The sequence below is a fragment of the Ictidomys tridecemlineatus genome, chromosome 13 (genome assembly GCF_052094955.1).
Source record: "Ictidomys tridecemlineatus isolate mIctTri1 chromosome 13, mIctTri1.hap1, whole genome shotgun sequence".
Classification (NCBI taxonomy): Eukaryota; Metazoa; Chordata; class Mammalia; order Rodentia; family Sciuridae; genus Ictidomys; species Ictidomys tridecemlineatus.
In genome coordinates, this window is record NC_135489.1 from 47,607,804 (window position 1) to 47,619,119 (window position 11,316).

At 35.3% G+C, this 11,316-nt stretch overlaps 1 protein-coding gene across 5 annotated transcripts in view; it reads left to right on the plus strand.

Moving 5' to 3' along the window:
- Positions 1-3,135, plus strand: part of Abhd3 (abhydrolase domain containing 3, phospholipase) — a 48,781-nt gene extending 45,646 nt beyond the window's left edge. For all 5 annotated transcript variants that reach the window (XM_078030285.1, XM_078030287.1, XM_078030286.1 and 2 more), the window contains one exon: positions 2,280-3,135. In XM_078030285.1, coding sequence (XP_077886411.1) covers positions 2,280-2,458 — 179 coding nt within the window. In that variant the 3' untranslated portion in view covers positions 2,459-3,135. The remainder of the gene's footprint in view (positions 1-2,279) is intronic.
- The last annotated feature ends 8,181 nt before the right edge of the window (positions 3,136-11,316 follow it).

Genomic DNA, 11,316 nt, shown 5'->3' on the forward strand with positions numbered 1-11,316 from the left:
TGTTCCTGATGTCCCTGTATAAAAGAATTTGAAGGGTTTTTTCCCCTTTTAACCTGGAAGAGAACTTGACACTTAAGAAACATAGTGACCTTGAATATCTCAATGATGAGAGCAAATTTGGGCTAAAAGGTCATATTTGAAGTGAAAACAGTTTTAATTTCTCCCCTAGATACATCAGAAAAGAAAACTATTCCAGACTCAACTTTCCTGCTATCTTAATTCAGGAAATACGAAATTTGACAACATGAATACCTGTTCATGCACTTGCCTGTTGAAGCAGTATGATTAGAAGTAATGATTATTAGGGATGGGGTTGTAGCTCAGTGACAGAGTGCTTGCCTAGCATGTGTGAGGTACTGGGTTCCATCCTCAGCACCACATAAAAGTAATTAAATAAAATAAAGGTATTGTGTCCATCTGCAACTAAAAAATTTAAAAAAATAAAAAGGAGTAATTATATTAGCTCAAGGATCAATACACTTGACTTCTGATTTTATCCTAATGAAATTTGACAAAGTATTTTGTGAAGTCTCCTCTCCTTACTTCCCCCCTAATTATTTTAAAAAACACTTTCCCCAAGTACTCCATTAAAAGCAATTACTGTGGGCTAGGGATGCAGCTCAGTAAGTAGTAAAGCCCTGGGCAAGCATGCATGAGGTCCTAGGTTCAATCCTCAGCACCACACACACACACATACACACACAAAAAAAGGAAATAAAATAAGAAAAATACACATTTATTCTGACTCTAAGCATTATATATTGCAAAAAATTCAGAAAATCCCAAATATATATGTATATTTTTATAAACTACCCATTATTATTTCTTTTTTTATGGATCTTTATTTATTTTATTTATTTATTTTTACATGTTGCTGCTGAGCATCAAACCCAGTGCCTCACATGTGCTAGGCAAGCACTCTACCACTGTGCTACAATCCCAGTCCCCCATTATTTCTTTACAAGATCCCATTTAAGCACAGGTAGCTTTAGATGGCTGAAACATTTGACCTTTGACCACAAATCAGAAACGGAAACTCTCAACTTTAATATTACTTGACTTACATAGTAATTGTTTAGCCTGTTTTTGTTAGATTAAGTAAGTCTAGTGTTTCGTCATCCATTTGCATACTTCATTGGCCCTACAGCCATAAAAATTTCCCAACATTTAACTTGACCCACAGGGTGAAGTTTAAACTCATTTCCAATTCTTTCCCAAGCTCTTAAAATAGTCTTGCCACGTTGAAATAGTAGACAATTGTCTGCAGTCTGAGAGAACAGGCAGCCAACATCTTTCACATGATTCAAATGTGGCACAGCCTTTTGTTTTTCTGATATGACTGTAACAGTCAGTGTTAGAAATTTCTGAGTATGGCTGTGGGTGTAGCTCAATGGTAGAATACATGCTTAGCATTCACAGGCCCTGAATTCAGTCCACAGGACCAAAAAAAAAAAAAAAAAAAAAAAATTTCCCACTGTGTGAACTCTGAGCATGGGAGAAAAATAAGTAAACTGTAATTCATATCCTTAAATTTTGTGTTCAGTTGATATTATATAACACATGTAAAATCTGTCATTGGTGGTGAATTATATTTAATATACCAACTATTTTTGTATATTTTTTATTCTAATTTTTTAATATATATTCAACTATATTTTCAAAATACAGTTTTTATTTTTCTTGACTATAAATACAAATTCAGAGAAAGAAGAAAAATTAAAAATAATCACTGATGTTTCAGATATTTCAGTACCCAAAGATAAATACTATTACCATATGATAAAATTTTTTTCTCTCTTTTTTCTGGAGGGTGTTATCTGTGTTTTTATTACATACATTATATTTACAACTTTGAATATTTCCTTACAACCACCAGTGGCCTCAGGAATCTAACTTCATATAAAGTTATCGATAAGTCATACATATGAATTCATAACTCTCACAAAAATGCTAAGATTATTTTCAATTTTTCAAAACAAGATTCAGCCTATACTTTTGTGTTATGATTAAATTTTAGGTTGATTTTTTTTTCCAAAAATAGTGGTTTAGTACATGACTGTAAACATGAACTATTATAAGAATGTAGATGTTTGATATAATTAGACTCATTCCATTTAGCCATACTCATTGCAAATGTTTTTTAGATGGCATTTTGTTTTATATTGATAAGAAGGTTATGTTACAATATCTTTGAAAAAAACAGTAATGATTCTTTCTCTCTCTCTCTTTCCCTTTCTCTCCTTCCTCTCTCATATTGCCACCCGTGTTTTTTCTTCAAGCTATTCCAATAGAAACTGCTAAGCAAAACCCTAATGTTGCTTTGGTCCTTACTTCTTATGGAGGCCATATTGGTTTTCTGGAGGGAATCTGGCCAAGGCAATGCACTTACATGGATCGAGTCTTCAAGCAGTTTGTACAGGCCATGGTTGAGCATGGAGATGAACTCTCTAACATGTAGCTCTTTGTGTGCGTTATGTCTGAAAACCATTGTAAAGGCAACTCAGCTTTGTGCACAAATTTTAACTACTGTATATAAAGCAAACAAGCCAGCAGATGGGTGAAGAGGTCCAGAATGACATGCAAAAACTACTTTTTAGGAAAACAAAACAACTTTGTAGCAAGAAATTAAATATAGTTTAGATTATTACTTATGTAGATTTTATTTTTACTATGCCTTACCAAGTATGCCCTTAAATAAAGTAGTCCTTACCTACATGGAATTGCACTTAACCAAAACTATTGTGTAAAAAGATTTTAATTCCTCAGGGTTTTAATTTAGGCTAGTATTTTTTAGATTACTTATTTTAGGTGATTTAATGGTACTTTAATAACTGTTAAGAGATTTTGGTTATTTGAATGTAAGTTATAAGTTGGCACATTCCTAAGGGTATTTATACTTTAATGATGATAACATGAAAACTGAAATAAAATACAATGCGCTAAATCTTTTATGTATTTTTACTTTAAAAGGCAAGAGCAACAATGTTAGACTGACTTCTGTACATGTTCTTTTACGCTGATAACATTAAATTAGCACTGATTTGTTTTATAATGATTATAATTTACATGCTTATTTTTAAAATAGTATATGTGCATACATATATATCATATTAAAATAAATTCTATCATTTTAAATTGTTTCTCTGTGAGTTTTTTAATAAAAAGGGCCCAGAAAGTAATTCCTAGAAAGTCATTTGTGATAACTTTTAAGAAACATTAAAACTGTTTTGCTTCACTATTTCAAGAATGTTGGTCTCACCTCATTTATAGCAATTAAGAAAACTTTGAGCTATAGGAAACCCAACAGGGCCTTGAGGAATAATAATATTTAATAGGGGATGGGACATGTGGCTCAGTGGTACAATGTGTGCTCAGCATGCACAAGGCCCTAGGTTTGGTCCCCAGCACATAAATATATTTAATTTATCTTGTCATTAAGATATAACAAGAACCCTGTCTCTAAATAAAATACAAAATAGGGCGCTGGGGGTGTGGCTCAGTGGTTGACCGCCCCTTAGTTCAATCCCTGGTACCAAAAAAAAAAAAAAAAAACATATAACAAGAAATCTCCTGGTTGGCAGAACAGGGCTGGTGCAGGGACTTACCAATGTCATCAGAGACTCAAGCTCTGTTACCACCCATCCTTAGCAGGATGGCTAGTTACCTCCTAGATGCAGGATAGCTGCAGCAGCTCTAGACATCACATTTGTGTTTAGAGAAAGAAAAAAGGGAAGGAATGGAGCCTAACACATCTACCTGCCCTTTTAGGAAAGTGAAAGCTTTCCCAGAAGTCTGGTACTTACATACATTAGAACTGTGTCTCATGTCCACCCAGATTAAGTAGGAGACTAGGAATGCAAGTATGAAACTTTTCCAACTATAGTAGAAGCAGGAAAGGAAGAAGGGATTGGCAGTGGTTGTTGGGCTAGCCAGTGAATAGTAACATCTTCCACACCTTTCAACATCCCTTCCCTCCTTTTTAACTTTTTTTATTTCAACCTATTTATAAAATACATATAATTTTGCTCCAGGTATTGCCTTAAGATAACCATGTACTAAGTATATGTGTGTGAGTACAAAATTATTTACTAAAAAATTAGAGTACTGATAATGTATTTGTAGATTCCCTCGATACTGTTCCTAAGAAGGTAGTGTTGATAATCCAGTGCTTTTCTTGTCTGTTCAGTATGTATTATGATTCAATGATTTGGTTACATTCAGTCTGTATGGATCAGGTAGGGCAGATCCTGCTTTCAGAGTTGCCTTCTAGACTTTTGGGAAGAAAATCATGAGGGACATTCTTTTTCTGGGATTACAAACCCTCTAGACCATGGATACATGATTTGTAGGAGTGAAAGGAAAGAAGCAAGAGTCCTAAAACCTTTATTTGAACCTCTGTTTCGAGTCAGTTCAAAAAAGCCTTGGTCTTCTTTGTTATAGAAGCTACTAAATTCCTTCTTTTTCCCCTGCAAGGGCAGAATCTCACCCTCTGGGACAGGAGTCCCCTGTTTTTCTTCTTTGCTAGCAAAACAATAAAACTCCTATTTCTAAAAAAAAAAAAAAAAAAAAAAAATCCTCCTTTCACTTTAGTTTTGAGTTGATGTGCTTTCACTCACAACTCAGAGTCCTGCCCAGTATATTTAGGAATGATATATATGTGTCCAAATTGTACCTAAATGGGAATGCTTAGTTTGGAGCCCTTGGAGGATGGAGTCTCACATATTTTATGCCCCAAAGCATTTACATAGTGCATATAGCTAGCTAATTTAAAGATTTTAAGATGTGGATGTTGGCATACACCTATAATCCCAGCTACTCAGGTGGTCAAGGCTGGAGGATTACTTGAGCCCAGAAGTTGGAGAGCAACCTGGGCAATATAGCAAGACCCTGTTTCCCCAAAATGAAATGAATGAAAAAATAAAGAACAGTATGGGTTTTAAAGTATATATATATATATATACTTTAAAACCCATACTGGGGCTGGGGATGTGGCTCAAGCGGTAGCGCGCTTGCCTGGCATGCGTGCGGCCCGGGTTCGATCCTCAGCACCACATACCAACAAAGATGTTGTGTCCGCCGAGAACTAAAAAATAAATATTAAAAAAAAAAAACCCACACTGTATGTATGTATGTATATATATATATATATATATATATATATACATATACTTTAAAACCCATACTGTTCTTTATATATATATTGTTCCTTGATGACTTAAATCATGTTTTTAAATTTTTATTGAAAGTGCTAGGTATTGAACGCAATACCTATCACATGCTAAGCAAGTACTCTACCACTGAGCTACGTCCTTAGCCTTTTTTGGTGAGACAAGGTCTTCCTAAATTGCCCAGACTGGTCTTGAACTTGCAACCTTCCTCAGTCTCTGGAGTAGCTGGGATCACAGGAGTGGACTACCATGCCTGGCTTTTAAAACTTCTTAAAAAAATTTTTTTTTTAGAGAATTCCAATTATACATAGTATTAGGGTTAATTTTAACATAATTTGATTTCAATACCCATTTGCCTCCTCCCCTTTCCCTTTCCTCCTTCCTCCATAGTTCTCTCTACTCCCTCTGTTGATCTTCCTTTCCTACCTTTACTTATTTATTTGGCAAGAGGGATTGAACCCAGGGGTGCTTAGCCATTGAGCCACATCCCCAGCCCATTTTATTTTATTTTTTTTTATTTTGAGACAGTGTCTCACTAAGTTGCTTAGGTCCTCCTTAAGTTGCTGAGGCCAGCTTTGAATTTGCTTAGGTCCTCCTGCCTCAGCCTCCCCAGCTGCTGGAATTACAGGCATGCACCACTGCATCTGGAAGATATTGAGCGGTTTTTAATATATTTGTTAGCCACTTGTGTTTCCTCTTTTGAGAAGTTTCTATCTAGTTCTTTGGCCTATTTATTAACTGGGTAATTTATTTTTCTTTTTTTTTTTTTGCATGAAGTCTTGAGTTCTTGATATAGTTTGGATAATCCTCTGTCAGAGGAGTGACTGGCAGAGATTTTTTCCCAATCTGTAGGCTCTCTCTTTACTCTCTCAATTGCTTCATTTCATGGGAAGAAGATTTTTACTTTGGCTTCCCATTTATTGATTCTTGGTTTTATTTCTTGAGTTTCAAGGGTCTTGTTGACAAAGTCAGTGCCTATACCTGTATAGTGAGTGGAGTGTTGGCCCTATGTTTTCTTCTAATAGTTACTGGTTTCTGGTATAATTCCTAAGTCTTTTGGGGGGAGGGGTACTGGGTATTGATCTCAGGGACACTCACCACTGAGCCACATCCCCAGCCCTATTTTGTATTTTATTTAGAGACAGGGTCTCACTGAGTTGCTTAGCGCCTTGCTTTTGCTGCGACTGGCTTTGAACTTGCAATCTCCTGCTTCAGTCTCCAGAGCCACTGGGATTATAGGCATGCGTTACCACACCTGGCCAACTCCTAAATCTTTAATCCATTTTGATTTGACCTTCGTGCAGGGTGAAAATAGAGATCTAATTTCACTCTTCCACATTTGGATATCCAGTTTTCCCAGCACCACTATAGTTAGCTTTATCACCTTATTATAGAATTTCTAGAAGAATTGTGAAGATTGAATGAGAGAATGGTTTTTAGCAGTAATTATTAAGGTTGAAAACTAAGAGTGTGCTATAATTCTACCCAACTGTCCTAAGTTAGCCATTACCATTATTATGTACTCATTTAGATATGTTTCCACACAAATAAGATACCCATCCTCATGATTAATATTATTATTAATTGAAATGTTTGTAATCTCCCATCTTTTCCCTATGACTGTAATCTACTTGAGGGAAGAGATTACAATTCATATATCTTTATAAACTTTATATCATATAGTTTCTAGCACGTAGCAGGTGGATAAACTATAACACATTCACATAAGGTAGCCCTTAAAAATACTGATTTATGAGACTATTTCATAATATTTAATTTTAAAAAATCAAATTCATATGCATATGAACCCAATTGTGTAAAACAAAACTACAAGTACACATACATATGGTTTTGTTTATAACAGGTTATGTTAGTTATAATAGATGAACATTTTTAAATATTGATTTTTTAACCTAGAGGACAAATTATTTTACCCCAGCTATCTCTTCACACAATAACAAGCTCTGAGAAAGAAAGATTATGTGTTAATTATTTTTGCAACCCAATTAGTATATTGCATAGAGCAGTGTATTCAAAATTAGCTGTGTAATAGTGGCTAAGTATGTAAATGTAACCTGTGAGCTAGCTATCCTATTTTGAAAACTTTATTGTAAGTATATCCTAGAATATTTTTCTAGTTTTTCTCTCATGTTTTCGTTATTTTATTTTGGGGTACTAGGGATTGAACTCAGGGGCATTTGACTATTGAGCCATATCCCCAGCCCTATTTCGTATTTTATTTAGAGACAGAGTCTCAGTTGCTTAGCACCTCACTTTTGCTGAGGCTGGCTTTGAACTTGCCATCCTCCTGCCTCAGCCTCATAAGTCACTGAGATTACAGGCGTGGGCCACTGCTCCTGGCTCCATTGTTTATTGTCATTATCAAATATTTATCCATGTCTTCTCTATACAGAACATCATATTGGATACTAGGGGTCCAAATAGATACAATGTTTTCCCTTTTTTTTCTTTACTCTCCTCCCTCTTTTCCCTTCCTTCCTTTATTCCTCCCCACCCCCAACTTTTTTAATACCTTGAACTTAGTAAATAAAAAACACATACTTTATAGGACAATACTTAACTTTCACTATATGTAACATTCACTGTGCAATATACTCTATTTTCTAGCCCATCCTATACAAGTCTGGTCTATTATCTGTCCTATTTTCATTTACCAAATGAAAGTGAAAAAATGCAAAATTTTGTTAATTTTCAAATCTGGGGAATGGTTAAATAGGACCTATTACATTATTCTCTCTACTTTTTTACATGAAAAACATTACTTTTAAAAAAAATTACTCTAGGGCTGGGGCTATAGCTCAGTGGCAGGGTGCTTCCCTAGCATGTGTGAAGCACTGGGTTCAATCCTTAGTACCATCTAAAAATGAAACAAATAAAGGCATACTGTCCATCCATAACTACAAAAAATTACTCTAAAATTTATTGATTGATTGATTTTGGTACTGAGGAATGAACGCTACCACTGAGCTCCATCCCCAACTCTATTTTTTTGTTTTGAGACAGGGTCTTGCTGAATTACCCAGGCTGGTCTCAAACGTTAAATCCTCTTGCCTTAGCCTCTTGTGACCCTGGAATTATAGACCTGCACCTCTGCACTTGTTTTAAAATATACTTTTGAGACCCACCAATGAGTTGCAGTTTGAAAAACACTGGAATTCAACTAACAACAACAACAAAAACAAACACACACTGGAATTCTAGAAACTCCTAGAAGTTAATCACTATTGCCTATGGCAGTTGTCACATTTAGTCATAATAGCTTTTTTTTTTTTTTCCTGTAGTGGGCGGTTAACCCAGAGATGTTATACCTCTCAACTACATCTCCATCTATGTTTTGGTTTTTCAGTTTTTATTTTGAGCCAAGGCATTGCTAAATTGCCAGGGCTGGCCTCAAACTTGTGATCATCCTGCCTCAGCCTCCCAAGTTGCTGGAATTACAGGCATGCACCACCATATCCAGCTTGTAATGTCAACCTTCATAGCAGATGCTAAGCTATTATGAGGACCAGAAACATGTCTTACTCTCCATTTATTCCCTAGGGCCAACATAATATTTGGTGCATATTAGGTTGGTAGTAAATGTTTGTTATTTTTAATAATATTGTACTTAATACTTAAAGATACTTGAAACTTGGGCCCTTAGGTAGAACCCTAGGTAGGACTTCAAGTTAGCAGTGCAGAGAGGAGGAGGGCATTTTTGCAGCCTCTCTCTGGAACAGGACATCTGTTAAAGCAGTCTGTTTTCCCTGCAGACTTCAGTGTCAAAATGGTAATTTAAAAAATCTCACAGTTACTCTGAACCTAATATAGCACTGGTCACAAGGTAAGCACCCGGTTTTTTAGAACTTAATTTAGAGTCGATGAGGACAATTTGCAAGGTCAGGTGATAAAGAATACCTAGGAAATGTGCTATTTAAGCTCCAGTTCTCACTTAAAAGACAAGTATGTTGGCCCAATCCTTTTCTAAGAAAAAGCAAAAATACAGAATAAAAGCTAATGTTCCTTTTCTTACAATAGCATAGTGGTATCAGCATTGAGAAATACTCAATGCAGTAAAAATTGTGGTATATAATTTGTTTTTATTATTTTGCTTTTAAGTTCTATTTTGAAGTAAAGAGAGTAATATTTCTGTATTCATGTGCCTTGTGCTGAAAACAAAACAATGTTTTCTGCTTTTGTCATGCATGTTATAAAGATGAAATGCTCAATTGTACTATTTGTCCCTATTCCCAATATTGCACCTTGGAGATACTTTCTCTGGCTCTCTCCTTTAATCATCTAAATATAGAAATTACTTTGAAAACTGTTACACTAAAAAAAAAAGTAAGGAAAGGCAAGGATTTGACAAGAACAATTTACCTTTCTGAGTATTTTATTTATTATGGTACTGGGGAGTGAACCCAGTCATCCTCTTCTGCTGAACTACATCTCAACCCTTTTTTTTCTTTTTTCCTTTGGTACTGGGGATTTAACTCAGGGGCATTTGACCACTGAGCCACATCCCCAGCGCTATTTTGTATTTTATATAGAGACAGGGTCTCACTGAGTTGCTTAGTGCCTCACTTTTGCTGAAGCTAGCTTTGAACTTACCTCCTGCCTTAGCCTCCCAAGCCTCTGGGATTACAGGCATGCGCTACTGTGCCTGGCTGCTTATTTTTATTAATGGGCACTCTACCACTGAAAGCTATATCTTCAGTCCTTTTAATTTTGAAACTGTCTGGCCATGTTGTTGTCCTTACTGGTCTCAAATTTGCAGTCCTCCTGTCTTAGCCTCCCAAACCATTGAAATTAAAGGTATGCATCAGGGCTGGGGCTGAGGCTCAGTGGTAGAGCGCTTGCCTAGCATGTGTGAGGCCCTGGGTATGATCCTCAGCACCACATACAAAAAATAAGTAAATAAAATAAAGGCATTATGTCCAACTACACCTAAAAAATAAATATTAAAAATAAAAGGTATGCACCACTGTACCTTGCCTAGGTATCTTTTTTAAAGAAAGACCATCAATAAAATTAAAAAAAGAAAAAGATACTTTAAAGTGAAATTTTTAAAGGAAAGAATCATATAGATCAAATAAGGAAGACTTCTTTTCACTGTCAGTTAAGATCATGGTATTAATTTATTAATTGGTATTAATGTGTTAGTAGACAATTTGTATATTTGTGCCTTCTACAGAGTTATTCTACCCCAACCCACTGTGAGTTAAACACTGATACCCAAATCTCATAAGCAGTACAGTAATCATATCCTATAACTACTTTGTTGATCATATTATCAAGGAGTCAGTATCAGTTGGTTTATCAGTTGACACGCTAGCAGTATATTAACAGATTTGGATGATCACAGAAGGGTATTATTTTCTGTTTTTGACACGCTAGCAATTATTAACAGATTTGGATGATTACAGAAGGGTATTATTCTGTGTTTTCAACTATCAACCTATCAGTTAGTATCCATAAAATTTCAATATTCCATTTATCTGCTTTACCTAAGGGCCAGACAAGCATTTCATATTTTTTCTCTATTTTTCCAAAGTCAAAGTGAGGTATGCATAGCACTTAACTTCCTAAATGTTGGATGTAGTTTATTTCTTCTAACCCATACAAAAGTATTTCAGTATGGCCAAAGAGACACTTTGAGAAACATGATTCAGTATGAGCTATCATATATATCTTCACATTTCTAATTGTGGACTAAGCAGAAAGACAAAAACTAGTCAACAAGCACCATTTGGCACTATTGATATGTACAGTGTAAAAATGCTATATTCTCCTGGCTCTCTATCATCATGGTTTTCATTAGCACTTACTGGAGAGAAAGAAATCACCACGGAATAAGGGGGTGGCAGACACCCTGATTCATAAGCTCACAAATATTTTTTTTAATTTTGGTATACTGCAAATCATGTTTTACTAAAATTGAACAGAGTATATGGAACAGATACATTTGCTGAACCAAAGGTAAACTATGAAATAAAAGGAAATTAACATTCCACCTAGAATGTTAGAACATTTTGCAGTTATCTATTTTGATCTGATCAGGAAGCATCTGACAAAAATAAAAGGCTGGCTTTTAGCCTCTCCAACTCCCAAAGCTCAAGTTAAAAGCATTATAACGTGATGTGAAATA